The sequence below is a fragment of the Eucalyptus grandis genome, chromosome 5, assembly GCF_016545825.1.
Source record: "Eucalyptus grandis isolate ANBG69807.140 chromosome 5, ASM1654582v1, whole genome shotgun sequence".
NCBI classification, from domain to species: domain Eukaryota; kingdom Viridiplantae; phylum Streptophyta; class Magnoliopsida; order Myrtales; family Myrtaceae; genus Eucalyptus; species Eucalyptus grandis.
In genome coordinates, this window is record NC_052616.1 from 4,531,972 (window position 1) to 4,552,433 (window position 20,462).

The window sequence follows — 20,462 nt, forward strand, 5'->3', positions numbered from 1 at the left end:
ACCTATGCCATTTACACCATGATGAGCTAAAAAAGTAAAGTACTCTAAAGGAGAAAGCGAAAAAAGGTTCCTTAACATTATAAATATTCTACTAAATTCGTGGATCTTGCGAGATATGGGGCAAAAAGCATAGAGAGATGAATCAAATATTAGTGTTTTTTGCAAGGGAGTTAGAACATGTAGTCATTACCTAATTCATTGCGAAATATTTCGAGTGATGTACCACGTGGAATGCGATGATCAATCGAATATGTGTGGACATCTCATTTTTCAATCAATCAGACACACTCTGTGTTATAATTATGTGGTTAACTCGTCACGTGAATACTTTTTCTAACTTGTAGACACACAATCTATTTGTATAATCACTAAACTGAAATTCTCGAACAAACATTTGATCCTCAAAGCATCGGTTAAGTCCTGGTGGTGAAGATCATACATCACCATGTCGACTTTCGAGAAGAGATATTTCAAATTGAAACCCCACGGGAAATTCTTAAGTAACCCAATCACGGAAACTATAGTTCCCACTACCCCAGTGCACGACCGTTCTCGTGTCAACAATAACTAGCTGATTTTTCAAATTCTAATTTCTCTCGAATTAAAAAATTAACAAATGTCCGGAGGGCACCCGGTTGGCTCCCTTCCCCCAAGCATTTCGGTTACGGTTAGGCGAAGAACAGCTCAGCCGGCGCCTCCCCCGTCAAGCCCCCTGATTTCCGTTATCGTCGCCCTCCGCTCCCACGCGGTCCACTCGATTTCAATTCCAGCGACTAATTAAATCCCGAAATTTAATCCGATTCAATCCAATTCAATTCGCTCCCCGTCCGTCCTTTAATCAAATTAAATTAAAGTAATCAAATTCATTAACGTTGTAATCGCCCTCGCTCTCTCCATCTCCAAACGCACGCACAGGACGCGAATTACAAAAAGCGCCCCCCCCCTCCTCCTCCAAAACGAGGGAGAGAGAGAGGGGCTAGAGAGAGAAAGAAGGCGCATACAAAAGCCATTTCTAGAGCGAGAAACCCGTAGCCTAGAGAGAGAAACCTCCCCCTCCCTCTCTCTCCCTTCTCTCTCTCTGTAACTGCTCGATGGAGCTTCCATGGCAGATCTCGAAACCCTAGCCTCGGACGTCCCTGTAGACATCCGCCATTCCTCGCGGGAGAATCTCCGCCTCGCTCGCCGTCCACCGGAGGGAGCTCCCGCCTCCGTCTCCGGCGGTTCTCCGTCGAGCTCCCGGCTTCGCTCCCGCCTCGATTCCGGAGATCTCCGGATAACTCGAGCCGGCCTCGCGTCCGGTTCTCTGCTCTAGCCGGCAGGCATTGGCGTTTCCGGATCGTTCCCCGGGGGGGCGAGTTGCGTTGCTTTCCTCGTGCGAGCTTCGGGAGGAGGTAATCCGGTACCGTCCGGTTCGATTGGCGCTCTTCCAGGACCGTACGCGCGCTCGCTGGCTACCGTTGCGGAGGGTGGAGGTCGCGTCTGTGAGGGTTTGAGATTCCGCGGTGGGGATTCCGTGGGGTATATGGTGATGGTGCTGTAGTCGCTTGGTTGGTCAAGGTAATAAATATGGAAGATAGGGGAGGGTCGTTTGTCGCCGTCAGGAGGATTTCTCAAGGCATCGAGAGAGGCAACACCTGCCATTCAACTTCAGGTATTTACTGTTGCATAATGCATCTCTCTCTCTCTCTCTCTCTCTCTCTGTGTAAAAAATTAATATCCCGAAAGTTTGCTTCGACGGGAAGGTATTCTTGTCCGATATTTTCTCTAGCGAAGTGTCCTTTTAGCTTTTGTCTTCAAACTGTCACTGTTAGCAGCCAGCTTATTGGAGTGGGATGGTGGATTTGAATCGAGACGTGTGTCTGCGGTTTCACCTATTATTATGACTATGTACTGTTTGGATTGGCTTGATCGGGCGGGTGAGCTGCTTTGAGATGAGATGGCGATCTCTAATTAATCTCGGAAGTTTCTTCGTGCGATTAATTTTTGGACTGTAACGCTTTTCTGGTCATCACAGTGCTAGAAAAATACTGTGCCAGCCTGGTCTTGCCTTTTTATCTCTCACTTTCTTTTTACTGTATTATTAATTTTCCCTCGGCAGATCTCCAATGGCATGCCGATTTGACTGGAGAGCTACCTTAAAGTTTCTAAACTATGTGCATTGTTCAAATTTTGCTTTATCCTACTTTAAATGTACAATTTTTTCATTCTGGAAAAAATAACGTGTTAGATTTTGCTCGACATTTGGATGTTCTGGGCTCAATTTTGATGATCAACCGTTTTCGCTTGGCTTCTGTATATACGTCTTTGAACTTGAACTCGAATATCCACAGGTAGATATTTTAATCCCTACTTTGATGATTGGTCCTAGATCGACTGCTCTAATCTCAGGCCTCTTGTAAACGGTCAACAGAATGTGGAGTATTTACTTTCATCTGGGAATTGCTTATTCATCCCTCTTTGTTTTGCTGGACATAAACAGTGGATGCTTGTGCAGAGTATTCTGACATGCTCATATGTCAGGTCTTTACATAAAAGAACTGTTGTCAGATTGTGCTCGCCTATTTATAACTTGAGCCCTTTGTTGTTTGGTATGGCAAATGAGTTAAACACTAAGCGCTTTTATTGATGGCCGTGTCGCATTTTCTGTTTGAAGATAGAAATTTTAATTGGTAGTTCTTAGGTGCTTTCATTTTGTTACAGCTGAAGTTGTGGCAGGCTCAGCAGCATGGCTTGGTCGAGGTCTTTCTTGCGTTTGTGCACAGAGACGAGAGAGCGATGCTCGTCCGTCATTTGATTTAACTCCAGCCCAGGTAATAATTTGCTAACTTTGTGACTAATTTTTCGTATTTTATTGCATTTTATTGTTTAAACGGATTAGTGTTCCTTCTATCAGTATCTTCTTTATCTCCCTGAACCTGGGTTATTAAATGCACTGTCCAATGACCCATGTTATCCAGAAATTACTGAGGTTAAAAGATAGCCTTTGTTCATGCATCCTTTTTTTTTTTCCAACAGTTCTGCTTGCACCTTTTTTATGCACTCTGTTTAGTTTCTACGTTGCTCTTTAGTGCTATCAGCCACATCGGTGTTTATATTTTCATTTTGTCCCTATTATGCCCATTAATGGTAATTCTATTGAAAGAGCTGATTGTTCACACCATTTATTATCTTGTAAGTCCTTCAATTTATATGCCATCAGGAGGAAAGCTTGCAGAGGCTTCAAAGCCGCATAGATGTTGCATATGATAGTTCTATTCTGGAACACCAGGTAAATTTTATGTAGACTTCCACATTTTTTTTTTTTTTAACACTATTTATTTGGTGCGGCAAATAAATCAAATTATGCTTCTAACAAGCTAATCTTTTTTTGCATTACCTTGTTGCACTGTCTTAGGAAGCTCTAAGGGCACTTTGGCATGCTGCCTTTCCAGAAGAGGAACTTCATGGTTTAATAACTGAACAGTGGAAGGAAATGGGTTGGCAAGGAAAGGACCCATCCACTGATTTTAGGTAAATCTTCTTTTCTACAGTTGTTGCTACAATGCACAATGCATTGCTGACTGTTAATGGTGTATATGTTTTCAGGGGTGGTGGTTTCATTTCATTGGAAAACTTGCTGTTCTTTGCCAGGAATTTTCCGGTATCTGTTTATTTCAACTATTCTTGTCCTAATTACTTGAATTCTTTCAAATTTAATAATTAGTTGGCACTGGAAGACACAATTTATGTTTGCATATTGTAGAACATGTTACTTTTGGGTTTTATATTTGAGGATAAGACCTTCTGTGTTGAGGTACTCTGTTGGCATGCCTCATGGTTGATGATGTGAGTTTGTGGATTAAGATGTGGACAATTTGTGTGATTCGAGAACTTGAGTCCTGTACAATGATGGTGCAATGATGCAAGCTATATTACATGATGAGTTGGCAAAGATAATTGATATATGCTGTGATGGTGGTGTATGGTTTATAACTGCTGAAAATGTTACATAATGCTAGGCTTAATCATATGGTAGGTAGTCTGGTAAGTATTAGAAGATAGCTTTCTTGTAGCGTATGAATTAACATGAGTAGGAAGCAGTGTAGGTTGTGTAGCAAGCTGAATTCCCTGTCTCCCCCAACCAAGGAGATACCGGGGAGTGTGTGTTATTAATCTCAAAACACTGATCCAGACTTTTAAGCATTCATTTTCATCAAATAGCTATTTAAAGGACATAAGTTTTGACTTTAATGCTTCAATACTTAAAGTACTGATCAGTTAACCTGATGTTCTCAGAAAATTCTGGCCACTCAACTGATCAACAAATGGGTATGACTTGAGGGAAAAGAGTTTTAAATGTCATCTGTGGTGATTGCTGATTTAGATCTAGAAAATTTTCATCGAGACGTGTTCTGGCAGTCTACAAGCATAGTTGGTCTTTCCTTAATGGATTCCAGTGAAGTGATCTAGTGGTGCTTACTTGGCTTGAAATCCTCTGCCCTTGATTTTGATACTAGAAAGCATGACATGCACGTTATGGAATTGTTTCATATTTCGGTTGAAAGGCTAGAGACGATAAATTAAAAATGAAGAGAGAAAGTCAAAAACATTGAGCTATTCAGGTTTCCTTTCTTTATATTAATATATTAATAATGTTGGGTTGAATATGAGCTAGATGCTATTGCCTTGTCAGTCATTAAATGTACCTTGCCTTTCTATTATATCTTGTTCTCCTTTTGGCCTAGATATTAGTTTCGTTAGAGCTAGTCTATTTTCCTTTCTTTTTATGTTTACAGTAATAATAATGTGGGGTTGATTATGACCTAAATGCTATTGCCCTCTCAATGGTAAATGTATCCTGCTATTCATTTATAATCTTGTTCGCTAGAGCAATAGATAGCCTCTCAACCCCGTACAGAGAACTCTGCCATAGATAGATGTTGGAGTTTTTTGGCATCATACTGCTAGTGCTGCTTTGTCTAATGACCTGAATGGGCTTCTCTCCTTATCATATCTCTGCCGCTATTTCCTTTTGTGAGGGAAGTGTGCAAATTTGTGTGAAGCATAGGCGAACAGTGTATTTTAGTTCTATACATGCTGTCATGTTGTTCATTTTTCAGGATGGAGCACGATTTTCTGTAGGAATCAATGTTGTCATATGTGTGATTAAACTATTCTGTAATCTGAGTTTGTTTCGTAGAACTTTTTGCAAGCACTTTCTTCTTTTTACAAATCTCGCTTCCCATGCAATTTCTTTGATATCATGGGGGAAGACATAAAACCTTTCCAAATATAAATCATTTATTTATTTTTTCATAATTTTTGGACAAAATATTTTTTTGGCCTTTCATTTGATGGAAGATTATTTTAGCACTTTTTCTAAGTGAAAGCCAACAAGCTTTAGTTTCAGGGATTTGTCTTTCACAACAAGTGTGCTTGAAGGACATTTTTTTGATCACCTTTGTATCTAAGTGAAGGACTACTTAACACAATGACCATCGCCTTTTTATAACTTATAAGCCTTTTAACGAGTTAAAACTGAATATACAGAATAATTTCCTTAGTCTCTCCAACAAGTTTGATATAACTTGGTTGGAATTTTAACTCACTTTTACATAATCTCCTTAGTACCATGTACCCATCTGACAATTATTAACCAAAGCTGAATCATGACTGAAATAATTAATTAGGGGGGCATAAGAGGAAGGTTGCTCATTTGGATAACATAGCTTCTTATTTAGTGTCCATGAATCCATGCTGGTGATGAGATTAATCCTCTTTTGAGAGATAGCACTATATCTTTTCCATTAAGCAGATTATGAACTGGAAGGCTAAAGCTTCTTTCCCTTCCGTTTGGATTTACCGACTCACAAGAGAGTTGGCTCTAAGTCTTTTGATTGGTGCGATTGTGATTGTAGATTAATATTCGAAATCTAGTTGATATATATTGACATTTGCAGGAGCATTGTTTTCTTAGCGAAAACAGTTATGTGTTCTCAATGTAGTAGTTTTCTTTCAAATAGTGCAAGTTCTTAGAATGTTTTGGTGTGATCAATTTGTTTCCCGTCTGAGTTTTGGTTTTTTGCCTCTTTTGCTACTCATCTTTACTTGCTTCCATTTGTTATGATTGGTTAGAGCTGTTATGGTGTTCTCTTTCCCTATCTGATGCATTGAGTTTTTTGAACCAGAAATCCTTTCAAGATCTTCTAAGGAAACAGGAAGGTGATCGGTCAATGTGGGAATACCCTTTTGCTGTAGCTGGCGTGAACATCACATTCATGCTTATCCAAATGCTCGATCTTGAAGCAGGTAAGATAAAACCATAACTTTCAGTTTGAAATTTTTATACATGATCATTTGCATGTAATGAACGCTGCAAGGATGGGAACCATTGTAGTGACATCAATAAACATGGAGCCTTTTGAGATACAGACAAATGTTAGCTCTTATAACATTTTTACATCTTTTTTGAAGTTTTATAAAGTATGGGACCCTCTCGGATGAATCTCAAATCAAGACTAAGGGTGCGTTTGTTTCGCGGAATACATTTTCGGGGAAAACATTTTCCTAATTTTCCGGCGTTTGGGTCGCTTAGGAAAATGAGTCAATGGAAAACGTTATCCTAGTCAACAGAAAATGTTTTTCTAGCAAAGCTTAAATTCAGGAAAATGATTTTCCCTTTGAAAGGACCGGAAAACGTTTTCTAAATCTACCAAAGCTTAGATTTGATGCTTGGTTTACAAACAATTATTCTTATAAAAATATATTTTAAAAAAATTGAATTTGAATTTTTTTAAATTAAAGTTTGAAAACATTTTTAAAATAAAAATAAAAAATTCGAATTTGCTTCTTTTTCTTTTTCTTTTTGCTTCTTCTTCACCCGTCATTGGCCACAAGGATGGCCAGTGAGTTTTTGCTTCTTCATTTTTTTCCTGTGATGAAGTGTGATTATTTTTTAATGGGATACAAATGGCAGAAAACATGTTCAATTATACATTGCCAAACAAAGGAAAACAAACCGTATTCTTGGAAAATGCTTTCCCGGAAAGCATTTTCATTCATCATTGAGTTTTGGTGCGTTTGTTTCACTAAAATGTTTATCTGGAAACTATTTTGGGTGATTTCTGGTGTTTGAGAGCTAACTGACCGCTCTTTGTGCTAATCTGTTGACTAAGGGCTACTGCCACTTTCTAAAGCTGAGTTCTCTGAAGACTTCAACTAGTGTTTCTTTTCTGATTGGTTCGCATTTTGTTTGCATTGATTCATTGTTTGACATTGCCATGAATTTGAAAATTCTCTCTCTCTCTCTCTCTCTCTCTCTCTCACACACACACACACACACACACACACACACACACACACACACACACTAATTTCAACATCTTCTACAGATCTTTACCAACAACCTTCAAAACTCTTATTAAAGAATTCGACATTACGATTCTAAAGAAATTTTATGTCGAAACATCAGAAAACTATTTGCTTCTCATTTTTTAGCTACACTCCTAGCAAGGGAAAACTACCATTTTCCTCGAAAAAGATTTCCGAAGAAAACTTTCCCTTTTATTATTAAGCTTTCTAAAAGAAGAGAATGCCACCAAAGGAGATTTTCAAAATTTTGAAATATTGATATGAATAAACCAAGTATCTTTCACCAAAAAATAAAATAAAAATAAACCAAGTATCTGGGTGATAGAACTTTGGGAAAGTAAATGCTTTTTTATATTGATGTATTTGATCGTGCAGTTAAGCCACGAACGCTTGTTGGAGCTACTTTCTTGAAGTTCCTTTCTGGTAAATATTGGCTATCTATTGCTTCATTCAGCTCTGTTTAATATAGTCTTATGTTGAGGTAGGTCCAGGAGAATCATGAAGCTGACAGAAGGATTCTCTGTACTTGTAGTTAGAAATTTTTATTCTATAGGTTCTAGTTGATTTCTGTCTCAATCTAGTATATATGTCTTTTACTATTTGCAGTCTATTTCCTGTTATTTTTTTAAACAAAAATAGTTCACTTGACAGAAAATGAATCAGCGTTTGATCTTCTATACTGCATCACATTCAAGCTGATGGACAATCAGTGGCTTGCCATGCGGGCATCATATATGGATTTTAATGTGAGTTTTTCACCCAGAAAATTATCTGAACAGTTTCTCTTTTTTATCTTTGAGAGTTGTGGTTGTGGTTACGAGCAAATTAGTGCAGTTGCTTGAACCTTTTACCTTCTACTTCTCGCAATTAGAAGGGCGCTTTTCATAATTGAATGCCGGATTTACTCATGGCCTATTTGGCGGCCAAAAGTATCGCTTTATGTTGGTTTTTTGGAGGTCCCGCTTGAGTAAAATATCAAAAATGGTGTCAGTAGCAGTTTGGTGATGAAAACAATAAGTTTGGGACTGGTCTGCTGCTCTTCATTATAATCTTTTCTTTATAATTACATAACTTATAGGACAGGGTTGTCAAGGGGTCTCAACCCGTATACAAGCAGAATATTCCGCCCCTTATGAGATCATTTGAAGCCTCCTGTCAACCCTGTATCCAGAACCAAAATAGCAAAGTGGATTGCCCTCTAATTTCCCCGACCCTCTTCTCAAATGAGAGACCAAAAACCACACATATACCTCTATTGACTGTTATACTCTACAGTTTTGAAGACTTTTTGGAACTCCTTACCCTACGGCAACTTTCTCTTAGCCTCTGTAATGGATGCATGCTATAAGTTGCTAGGAGTGGCGCACTTCTAATACGTAAGTTTAGGATAAAAATTTTAACATCTTGTTATTTTCTGTTGGTTGTTTGCTTTCCCTCCATAGGCTGTGATGAAATCGACCCGCCGTCAAATGGAAAGAGAGCTGCTGCTTGAAGATGTAACTCGTCTTGAGGACTTGCCCTCTTATGGCCTTCTTTCTCGCTAGTGTGGTTCTGTAAGTTCAAAAAGTGGTCGATGTAGAAGCAGGTTTTATAGAGTGAACAAGGAGGTTTCCTTTTTTTAGCGTCTCTCTCTCTCTCTCTAGATCATGTTTGTACGTCACGCTACCCTCATAAAATGGCTTTGCATTTACAGTATTGAGTGTTATCCTTGATTCTTTTGGAAAATTTGAACCTGGTTTCCCAAGTCTGTAACTTAGAGTGGCCCCCTTATTGAGTGATTTGGAATGCTGCTGGCAGGAGCAGAACTATGGCCAGAAAATGAAAAGCAAAAGAAATCGATTCATCTATCTGCAGCCCAATGACATTTGGTAGTTCTGCCTGATGAATTAGTGATGAATGACAGTAAAAATGAAATTGGTTCCCACACGATGACATGCCGATGTATTGGTCAGGGTTTAATACTGCTTCATTGGGAGGAAAAGAACAGTTCAGAAGATTGTCAAGGTTACGTTTCCGAGCAGCGTTGGATTTCAACAAGTAGGGGAATGAACCACGAGACAGTCCCTTAATTACGCTTTGGAGACACATTAGGCTTTTTGATTAAATTGGAGGTCTGGCTTTTAGCTTGTGAAGTTGAATAGCAGCGGTTGATGGACGTCATTCAGAACCAAACCCACTTATATTTCTGACTTGCTTATCCTTTTTCCCCTAACTACATTTATGCCTGCGATTCACTTTCTAGGCTGAAGTAGTACGATTAACATTTTCGACAAGAAATCCACTCAAACGAGCCAATGTTTACACTGTTTCGGCAATGTCAAAAGCATGGACTAATTGGAAATCTTCTGTTCAATTGATAGTCGTGCTAGACTATTGATCACGGACTTGTAGTGATTAGATTCGATGAGAGCACAATAATAATCAATCAGTTTCAACACAACAGATTCACAGACATTGGATGGATAGCAGAAATGAGATTGCGATGATTTTTCAATCTATCAAAGAAAGATGGGGGCATTGGATGATTGGAGGCAGGTTCCATGAATGCAGAAAAACAAAGGAAAACAAGCGAAGGCAAAATTATAATGCCGAAGAAATGTAAACCTCATAGAAGGATATACCCTAATCGATGCAGATTTTCCCGCTGTTTTCTCTTTGACTTACCTTAAGCTTAAAAAATGCAAATTCTGCGCGCCTCCCAGGCTCCTATGCATTATGAGGATTGAAATTGTTTTGAGAAGCGATGCTTGGGTGTTTTGACTTCTTCATTCGTTATGAAAGTCAAGACTGTCCCTGAACCCCTCACTTTAGAATGTGTAGCAAATGGAAAGTACATATATTTGTTACCAAACCATTTATTTGAATATCAATGTAGGCCCATATGAGTCATAAACTCATTTCTCAATCCATATTGGTGCAAGTTATACAAGTTATAGATGAGTTTAAATATAATATAGATATTAAATGAGTCATTGATGAATTTACAGCTTACTTAAATCTAATCCATTATAAGTTTTTCGTAAATTGAGTTAGATATATAAATGCTTTAGCAATATGAATTAAGTTGGATATGAATCATTGCACTTTAGCAAAAGTGAAAAACGTGTGATATGAATCTATCAAATGTGAAAGTCGTGTGATATGAGTTTATTAGGCATGAAAGTCGTATAATATGAATCTATCAAGTGTAAAAGTTTGAATATGTACAAATTATTGGCCATTGTCAACCATAAGGGATTTTTGTACATAATTGATGATCTCCAGAACTTTACCAATAATTAGTCTTATGTCTACATAAGTAGGTGCTTGTAATGTTAAAGGACAGAAAACAACCTACCTAAATATAATATCGTGTAGCAATATGGAAAAGCTTTAGCAGCAATAACTCTCTTTTCTTTGCCATGCTCATCAACATCCATAGAGTTTGGCACTTTAGGCATATGACAAAATCGATATCGAGCATCTATAAATTCTTCTAATATCAGAAATGGGGGATTAAAATTTAAGGGGTTCAATGTGACTATTTAGATTGGACCATTTTCACCCGACCCACCTATTATCTCATCGTGACAAAAAAGGTGCAGATGATCAAGTCAGTAGCCTGCATTTCTCATCCAAACTTGTCAAAACACACAGAAGATGTCAACACCTAATAGAGATGTGCCACCTCCATAACTTCGGATGGATTCACCCTACAGGAAGATGCTGCCTGACGGGACAACCTTACTAGGGAATTTCAAGGAGAATAGGGTCAGAGTTAAACAAAGCAGAGCGAAAATGGACATCTGGAAAAGCACATGAGACTCAACTAGAATTGCCACCAGACATCTATCAAAAATCATCATATATCGTTCAAATTCCATCCGCAGTCGATGCTACATTAACTAAATTAGACGAGCAGCAAACACAATCATATCGCAAATCTACTCATAGATAATACGGGACACTTACGACAAAGTAGATCAAAAGCTCAACAGTCGATAATACATTAAACTAAATTGGACGAGCAGAAAACACAATCACAGCCCTTGCAAATCTACTCGTAGATCCAGGAGTGAGCGCTGCTTTGCCAGCTCACAGTGCCCTCAGGAAACCACAGCGCAATTTCCTTCCTTGCGCTCTCGACCGAGTCGCTTCCGTGGATGACATTCCTGCAAGAGAAAAGTCAATTTTGATTATCGACGCATATAAATTTATCAAAATCCCACTATGCAAAGATCATTCCGTGTGCAACTCCAATCTCAAAAGTGAATTCAGGAAGTCCTGCAACTGAATGTAAAATCGAGACAAGACATCAAATAATCATGTATCCAAAAGTTAATGTATCCCTCTGATGTGCTGGAAAAGAATTTGTAAATGCGTGTCTGTTTGTCTTCTCTTTTCTATCATTTGAAGGTGTTTACATGCAATACTGCATATTCTTGCATTAGAGAAACTAATGGGCCTAGATAACTAAAAAACACAGTTAAAGAAACTCCAATATAACCGTTACTTGATGCTGTTCTTAGTTCCAAGTTGCATTGGTTTGGTACACCAATGCTACACTACTTTAAAGATTGTCTTCCCAAGTTCAGTGGCAACTTTGGAAGGGTTATCATGGGAAGAATTTGGTGATTCAGCTATAGGACTATTGATATTTGGCTACTTTGAACTATACATAATTGACCGATATGAGACTTTTTCTGACTAAGGAGCAGAAGCAAAGCGACTTCAGGCAATCTGACAATCACCAGCAGACCATCAACTGATTCCACTGGAATGTATTCAATAACTTTAGCTGCATGCAACAGGAAATCACCTGCCAATGTCAATGGCATAATCACCACGGATGGTTCCAGGAGCAGATTCTGCAGGGTTGGTGGCTCCAATAATCTTCCTTCCGGTTGTCACAACACCTTTGCCCTCCCAAACCATAGCAACGACAGGACCAGAGATGATATAATCAACCAGGCCACTGAAGAAAGGCTTTGCAGAGAGGTCAGCATAATGCTTCTCGGCAAAAGGACGATCCACACTAACGAGCTTCAGACCTGATTCGAATTGCACATAACACGCTTTCATCAGAAAGATATGCAACCAAGCTTAGTCAAGTCCGAAAGTCAATAAAATGATTAGAGCAAAATGCCATAACGATTATTAGATGATGCCTGCTCAATTGAGAATGAAAAATCTCCATAACGATTTTCAGACTAGTGTCATCATATTCAAACAACAGGTTCAGGAAAATTAAGCAGCAAAAGCAACGGCAATCTTTTTCCTCCCGTCAAACAGATTGATCGCTGCATTCAACAATTGTCAGCTGATAAAAAAGGATGTACCTTTCAAGGAGAACCCTTTCTTCTCGAACCTGCTGATGATTTCACCGACCTGAAAACAAGAACAGCATTCATGTCAAACCCGACCCAAGTGTTCACACAAGTTAACCAAAACAACGGACACAAAACTCGAGCGAGAGAACAATCACCTAATCCTCTGAAATCATTATCTATTTCCACATAGCAAGCTCATAAATTTACGCCTAACCCACGCTCATTTGGTTTCGGAGAGATCCCAAATAATGAAAAAATATCTCAAACTCGATCCTTCTTGCATCGAATTGCCTTCCACGCGAAGGAAAAAGTAGAAAAAACTGACAAAATCCCTAAAATATCAGAACCCATCTTTCAAATGCCCATCAAACAAAAAGGGTATCCCACAATCAAGAACCCAAAATCCATATCCATCTTCACACGACTCCTCCCGTCAAGAAACACCGGATCAAGCATGCAAGACAAGTAATCAGGCTGAACATAACGAAGGTCAGATGACACGGGATACTCACGAGGCCTCTCTGGACGCCATCGGGCTTGATCATGATGAACGTTTGCTCCATCTTTCACGGCGTGTACAAGCGAAGAGACGCGAGGAGACAGAGAGCGAGCTGAGATGGTCGGGAGGAGTGGGAGGAAGACGACTCGGGCTTTGGTTTTTATAAGATGGACGGGGGCAGAAACCCTAGCCCGTCATCATGTCATAAGCTCCGAGGAATATTCGCACGGATGCCGGCCCCATAACGAAATTTCCGCTTGCCGGTTCGCAAAGCCGGCCATCATCATTACACAATTTCATGTAAAAATTTGTGATGTTTGACGTTAAGTCTTAACCAAAGGTCGATAATCGACCTTTCGAGTTTGATATCATCACATATAGTTATTAAACATAAGGACCAACTTGGTTGTGCAAATTTGGCAATGTATGCATTGACGATACGTGAAAATCGATGATAGATATAGAATGGAAATAATAATAAGATGAAATGATAGGTAATGTATTTATTTATTAAGTCGGGTCAATGACCCCACTCAAATGATAATTTATGTATAAAATATGTATACTCTTTTTTGCGATATTGCTCCCCCTAAATAATTTTAAAATTTATGTACAAATTTTATTGATTATCAAAAAAATACAAAAACGAAAAGCAATCTAACGTCACTTGAATATAACACTTCCCCTAACTTTTATGCGATCATAGTTTAGACATAAGGCACAATTTATTTTCGAGGGAGAAAAGTCATGGAAATTGCCTCCCTTTTATCCGCAAGAGTCCTTTGATATAGAGTTTTTTTTTTTTTTTTGGTCGGTCTTACTTTGATATAGAGTTTAAATAATTGAGAGCTTGGTTTGATAATTTTTTTTTGGGGTCGAAAAATACCTTCACTGAGAAAAGATGAGACAAAGTCGAAAACCCCAACGAATGGGCTTCGTTGTCCATAAGGACTTGAGGGGGAAAAGAAAGCCAACTGCTAGATAACTCTCTTTTTAAATGGGTTTTTACAACCCAATCTGTTAAGGAATTAGCCTAATCTAGATTAATGAACAAGCAGAATACTAGAAATTTGCAATAACGTATCAGCACCCTCTTGTATAAGCACCTGACCCTCCCAGTTAAATTGATCTTTGGTCTTAAACTGGGAGCGCTTATCCCGGACATCACACCAGTTTGTGGGATGCATCAATGTTAATGTTTGAGTGCTCCTTATTTCGGTGGACTTCATAGATGAGGTGAGTGAAGTTCTGCAGAGCTTGGGTTTCCTTCCATTCTCGAGGAATTGAGTAACCCATCCCATCTTTTTTTTTTTTTTTTGACATTTTGTAGCAAAACAAGGGCCGATTAAACTGTTATCCTTGGATCTGGGACTTGGCGTCTAAAGATCAAATTGCTCCGTGCCTTCCAAATTCCCCAGAGAATGGCCGCAATCAGTCGTAGAGCAGGCGGGTTTCCTTGGCTATTTGTGCAATACAGAAGCCATTCATCTATTCTAGTTGGACCATGTCTGGAAATTTGCAAGTTTACTAGAGGGTTGGACCAAATTGATTTCGTCCAAGAGAAGAGATGGAATATGTGCTCGGTGGTTTCGACCAAGCAACGGGTGGGGTATTCAATTATTTTTCTTCGGAATAGATTCTCCCTTCCCTGGTTGGTAAAGCAATTTGGCATAAATTCCAAAGGAAAATACCAACTTTTGGTAACGATTTCATGCCCCATACTTTGCTCCATAGGACACGAGATTGCTGGAAGGAGAAGGAAGTCTGGGCAGGGTTAGGCGTGTCTTCCTTTTCTATAATTCCGTGGTACTCTTGACCAAGTATACCCCTGATTCGGCTCTATTCGAGACCATCAGGTCTTTAGAAACCTGTGGGTGCACAAGGATCCACAGAATTTTTTTCTACCGTGGTGTCATCAAAAAAGATTCGAAGGACTCGTTTTTCAACTGTTTTCTTGTATATTAATCAGCTCAGTTACTTGTTTGGGTTTATTCCTCATGGCGGGACCTCCAAGAACTCCTTTTTCTGTCTTCCCTGATATTCACTAGCTGGCCCTGGCTTATCGACAACATCAATGATGAAGATATTAGTGGGTTTGGTTTAAGTTTGTAAATGGACTTTGGGTGTAATGCAAATGTTAAAAGTCAAAATTTATTGGGAAAACATAAATTGTGTTCAGAAAGAACTCTTTCTAAAGAGACTTTGGGTTTAAGTAGTGTTTGGCAAAAAGAAAAAAAAAGCCTTTGCAATAAGTTTTTGTTATATTTTTGTTATAATTTCTTATTAAAAAAGAACTCAAACCCTTCATCGGAGCTGTCAAAGGGCTACCAATGAGGCAAATTTAGCATCGGCGGTTGTCGGCCGAAATTGCCCAACAAATAGAGGTCAACCACTAGATTTGGCCTCATTAGCCCCTTCTACCTAATTAGATGAACAGCTGCAAAGAAAGACAGTTACAAAAAGGCAAAATTGAAAAACTAAAAATTGATGAGGGTAATTTGGCAAAATCGAAGCAGATGTTACTTTGGAATGCTAGGTGGGAGTAGCATTGGGCTTTTAGCATTCCCAAGGCTAGCATTTAATCAAAACTATTTCAAAATACTTGGCAAACGCTTCAGCATTTTCTCAAGGGAATCTTAGGCTGCATTTGGTCAACTGGATAAAAGCCTGGATAGGATATGTTTTATCTTATTTTGTGTTTGATAGCCAGCTAGGATATGATAAGGTCGGATATAGATGGGATATAGCCGGATAAAAAAATCCGAGGGGGAGGGTGGGATAGACTTAGATAGGATTTCTCTTGTCGATAAAAAACCCTACGCTTTCATTTTCCTTTTCATTCTCTCTCATGCACGACTCCTCTCACAAAAAACACGTCTTTCTCGGTAGCTCAATTTGATGAATTCAAGCACCATCTCTGGTGAGGAGCCATGGTGATTATGCTTTCTCACAAGATTTCGTCTCTCTTTGTGCATTGATATTTGCACGCTTTACAAGGTTTGCGATTTCCTTTCATAGGTGCAGTCAATTGGGGAAAATTACTAAAAAAGTCCTAAACCTATTACAATTGTGCCAATTTAGTCCTAAACTTATTTTTTTGACCAATTGAGTCCTAAACCTTTTATAATTATTCTGATCAGTCCATCCGGCCAAAAATGGCCGGCCGGCGTTGATGTGGCAAGCCGGCAAAGCATCGGCGGCATTTTTTTAATAATATTTTATTAAAATTTTTAATCATTTTTTCCTTTTTTTTTTCCCTCTCCCTCCTTCCTCCTCCTCTCCTGCTTCTTCCCTTGGCTCCGTGTGGGCCGAGGGGAGGGCTGGCCATTCAGCCGGACCGAGGCGGCGGCGGGCGAGCCCTCGCCATCGCCGGTGCAGTGAGGCGAGCCCGCTTGATCCGGCGAGGGCTCGCCCGCCCGGTGACCGAGAGGCGAGCCCTCGCCGATTCGGCGAGGAGGGCCTTGCCGGATGCGATCCGCGACTACCACGCCAAGATCGAGGCCGAGCTCGGGCGAGGCAAGCCCTCGCCAGATCCGGCGAGGAGGGCCTTGCTAGATGCGATCCGCGACTACCACGCCAAGATCGAGGCCGAGCTCTCCAAGATTTGCGACGGCATCCTCGGCCTCCTCGACTCCCGCCTCATCCCGCCGCCTCCGTCGGCGACTCCAAGGTCTTCTTCCTCTAGATCGTTCCGGACCCTTGGTGAGCCCCCTCACCGGATCGCGAGGGCTCGCCTTGCCCGGCGACCGCGAGGCGAGCCCTCACCCAGATCCGACGGGGCTCGCCCGCCGTCGGCCCAGGCCCGCGCCCGGCGAGGCGAGCCCTCGCCGGATCACGCGGGGCTCACCTCGCCAAACCCGGCGACGGCGAGGGCTCGCCCGTCGGCCGCCTCGGTCCGGCGGCGGCCGGCCCTCCCCCTCGGCCGGTCGCCGGAGCCTAGGGAAGAAGGAGGAGAGGAGGAGGAAGGAGGGAGAGGAAAAAAAGAAGGAAAAAAAGATAAAAATAATTAATAAAATATTTCAAAAAAAAAAAATATTATTAAAAAAATATTGCTGGCGCCGGCCAGCTGCCACGTCAGCACCGACGGCCATTTTTGGCCGGATGGACTGATCGGGAATAATAGTAAAAGGTTTAGGACTCGATTGGTCAAAAAATAAGTTTAGGACTAAATTGGCACAATTGCAATAGATTTAGGACTTTTATGGTAATTTTCCCCAGTCAATTGTGGCTCATGAAAAGGCAACTCTTCTTCCATGAAATCCTACTTTACCGTGTGCCCTACTTTTGTTTTTTCACAAATTTCATCACTTGGTCACCGTTTCTTTTCATACCATGTTTTTGTGACGATGATCTAATGTTTATCCAGAGTGAGATTCGATCAATAATGTTTCCATTGTTAAAGCGATCTTAATATTTTCACAATTATGCTTTGTGAATACTTGATCTCAATAGGAGATATTCATTGCTTGTGTGGTAATATCTTTTACAAGTTCGATGTGGGAAAAAAATGTGAATCAGAAGTAAATGTTAAAACTGTGTTGTTGTTGGTTTATGTGTTCTTGTGATTGTATATTTGCAATTCTATTCGCGTGGTGGATATCATCATTGATTCATTGGTGATACCTAATCTCAATAGGAGATATTCATTGCTTGTGGGGTATTATTTACAAGTTTAGCATGGGAAAACATATATAAAAAAGTAAATGTTAGAATTGCATTGTTGTTTTATCTTGTCGATTTATGTATTCTTGTGGTTGCATTTCTGCAATTTTATTCATTTGTTTTCTGATTGCATCCCTCTTGTGAAGAAGAGTGTCTTCAATTTCTACTATTTGGCTTTGGCCAGTCTTAAGGACATATGCTTTTTTCTTTGAGTGCTTCTACTCAAGTTGGCCTGAATTGCATATTAGGTTTCCATCATTAACTTCTGTCGCGTAGCATGTTTCCTGGATGGACAATGCAAATAGCAAGATAATGATTTAATTTTTAGTAAAGAGTAAAGCTGTGGGAGATCTTGGCATCAAAACGTGTGCATTAATTCATTCTAGAAGCTTGGCACTCTCAATTTTCTGTAAACTGCAGTCAGTATACTGGAATGCATCATCTGCAGGGGTTCAAAACAAGTAGGAAAAGGCCGAGAGAGTATGTTATTTCATGACCAATTAAAAAGCCTTAATCATTCATCTGTTTCAAGTTTTGCATGGATGCCAAATTGTACGTTAGTACTCACGCTATACAACAAATCTCGTTCACTAATCGATGACTGCAAGGTGGTCTCTCCCTCTCTCTCATATACATTATGATTGACTATAGCTTTGTCCTAGAAACCAAGAGTCAGAATACATACATATTTACAAACATCCTAATCTCTATGTACATCTTTCACAGTCTATAACACGGCAGAACGTGTATATGGAAGATATTCCAGCTCAAAATCGATGTCAATGGTGTCAAGAAGGCTAGTTGTACGACCTCACATTTTAAAAGGCAAATCATCAAGTGGGATGGGCCAAGCATCAACGCTAACATGAGGAAGGGACGTCTGAGGTTGGGGGCTCTTCAAGTGCAACCACGCATAGCCAAATGCACATTCGAGTATGACAAGGGCGAAGAATCAAAGACAGCTTGCATGTTATTTTCTTGCCACCAAGCAACCCTTTAACTTCACTAAGCATCCGAAACTGCTAGTTGCTGTACCAAGAGGAATGTGTCGCGTCGGTGCATATGTTTAGAGCGAATAACTTTCGAGTCTCTTTGACGTTTGATTTGTGGATTAGCCCTATGAATTACATGTATTGTATCGTTGTCACCCGCCATCAGGTCAATGAGCAATTAGAATTTTGCCACGGCACTTTTTCCTTCAAGAATTTAATATTTTCAAATGATCCGGCTTCTCATCCGTTCAAATTTCTAATGCTTTGGTGTTAGTCTTAATTGACTCATCTCATATTAGCATACACAATATCACTTTTTGATTCTTTATGCACTTTGCATATAATGCATAATCATGGATTGATTTTGTGTAATGTGAGAATATGTTGATTTGAAAAAAAAAATTCATTTTGGATGATTTTGCTATAATATAATCTGTTAGTTTGTGCTTTCCTAATTTTTTTTTTCAAAAATATAATTGTTCATTAAAATATTTGACTTTGAATCCGTAGTTCACCAAATAGTGGATATGATATGATATCAGATATCTGACTTTGAATCCGCAACTCACCAAACAATGGATATGATATGAAAAATTTCCGGATTTATTATCCTATCCTATCCAGTCCTATCTTGTCTAGAAATCCGACGACTAAATGTAGCCTTAGAGGTTGAAAACCCCTTGAGAAAGCTAAACCAAATGCATATTTTTTACTCTCCAACAATCTTTGTTAGGAAAATATAGTCCTTTGAAAAGTTGACTCCACAAAGTAGATGGGTTTTGATGTGAACACTGGGCCTATTTCCCAAGCATTGCTTTGTTGAAATAATCAAGCCCTTGAAACTGAGTCCCCTTTTATCCTTTCTTGTTTTAAGGATATTTTGTTTCTTTCAATGAATGTTGGTTTTGGATGCTGAATTTTCCCACAAAAAATTGGCTATTTTTTGTTCAATAGCCCCACATATCGATAAAGGAATCTAAAATATAGACATGAGATATTATGGTAAAGCTCACACTACACTTTTGATAAGGATTTCCTTCCCTACCTTAGAGATCAATTTTTCCTTCCACCCTTCCAGTTTCATGTTCACTCGTCCCAATATTGTTGACATTTGATTTTTAGTTGGCGCTTCAATGAAAGGTAAAAAAATTGAGATTAAGGTTTTCGATTGTGACAAAACCTATTTCGTGAGCAAAAAGTCTTATTTTCCATTTCTTTCTTTTGTTTTGTCATTGTTAAACAATTTGCCATTCATTTCCATCGAAAATACAAAATGTCAACATCGGGTAAAAGATTCTAAATGGTCCTAATTTCACTTTAGCCAAATTAATTTTCAAAAATTTCAATGATTTACCCCAAAAATCAACTTTTTAGGAAAAGTCAACTAAAGCCCGCAAACTATGTTGTTTTTGTACCAATTTGATTTTAGCATTGAAAATTTTGCGAAAATCGATCAAGAACCTTTTTTTTTTTTTTTTTTTTTTTTTCGATTTTTCAGTTTGAAGTTCAAAAAAAAATAAAATTACTTTCAATTTTAGTCATAGTTAGGCTTGGTTCTTTTTACGGCATTTGATCTAAAGATCATTACCCATTCACTCATTTAATCAATTTCAAGATCAATCGTGTCAAAATGTGGATTGTCATTTTTAG

General features: G+C 39.3%; 2 protein-coding genes across 6 annotated transcripts; one reads left to right on the plus strand and one right to left on the minus strand.

The window, feature by feature from the left end:
* Positions 1-946: 946 nt before the first annotated feature.
* LOC104441362 (ELMO domain-containing protein A) lies at positions 947-9,193 on the plus strand. Of its 5 annotated transcripts, none has more exons than XM_039312710.1 (9): positions 947-1,651; positions 2,716-2,810; positions 3,200-3,268; positions 3,395-3,510; positions 3,586-3,640; positions 6,168-6,288; positions 7,726-7,773; positions 8,002-8,096; positions 8,793-9,193. In XM_039312710.1, exons 1-9 carry the CDS (start codon positions 1,567-1,569, stop codon positions 8,892-8,894), a joined length of 786 nt encoding a protein of 261 aa, XP_039168644.1. In that variant the 5' UTR covers positions 947-1,566; the 3' UTR covers positions 8,895-9,193. The 5 variants fall into 5 exon arrangements, with proteins under 5 accessions (XP_039168644.1, XP_018727621.2, XP_039168645.1 ...); XM_018872076.2 differs by having other exon boundaries at positions 948-1,651; positions 2,701-2,810; XM_039312711.1 differs by lacking the exon at positions 947-1,651 and adding an exon at positions 1,807-1,916 and having other exon boundaries at positions 2,701-2,810.
* A 1,955-nt stretch (positions 9,194-11,148) lies between these two features.
* On the minus strand, positions 11,149-13,328 carry LOC104441361 (nucleoside diphosphate kinase 1). The gene is made up of 4 exons (XM_010054489.3): positions 13,172-13,328; positions 12,669-12,717; positions 12,149-12,380; positions 11,149-11,501 (listed from the first exon to the last, which is right to left on the minus strand). The coding sequence occupies exons 1-4, from the start codon at positions 13,220-13,222 to the stop codon at positions 11,387-11,389; spliced, it is 447 nt and encodes a 148-aa protein (XP_010052791.1). The 5' UTR covers positions 13,223-13,328; the 3' UTR covers positions 11,149-11,386.
* Positions 13,329-20,462: the final 7,134 nt, after the last annotated feature.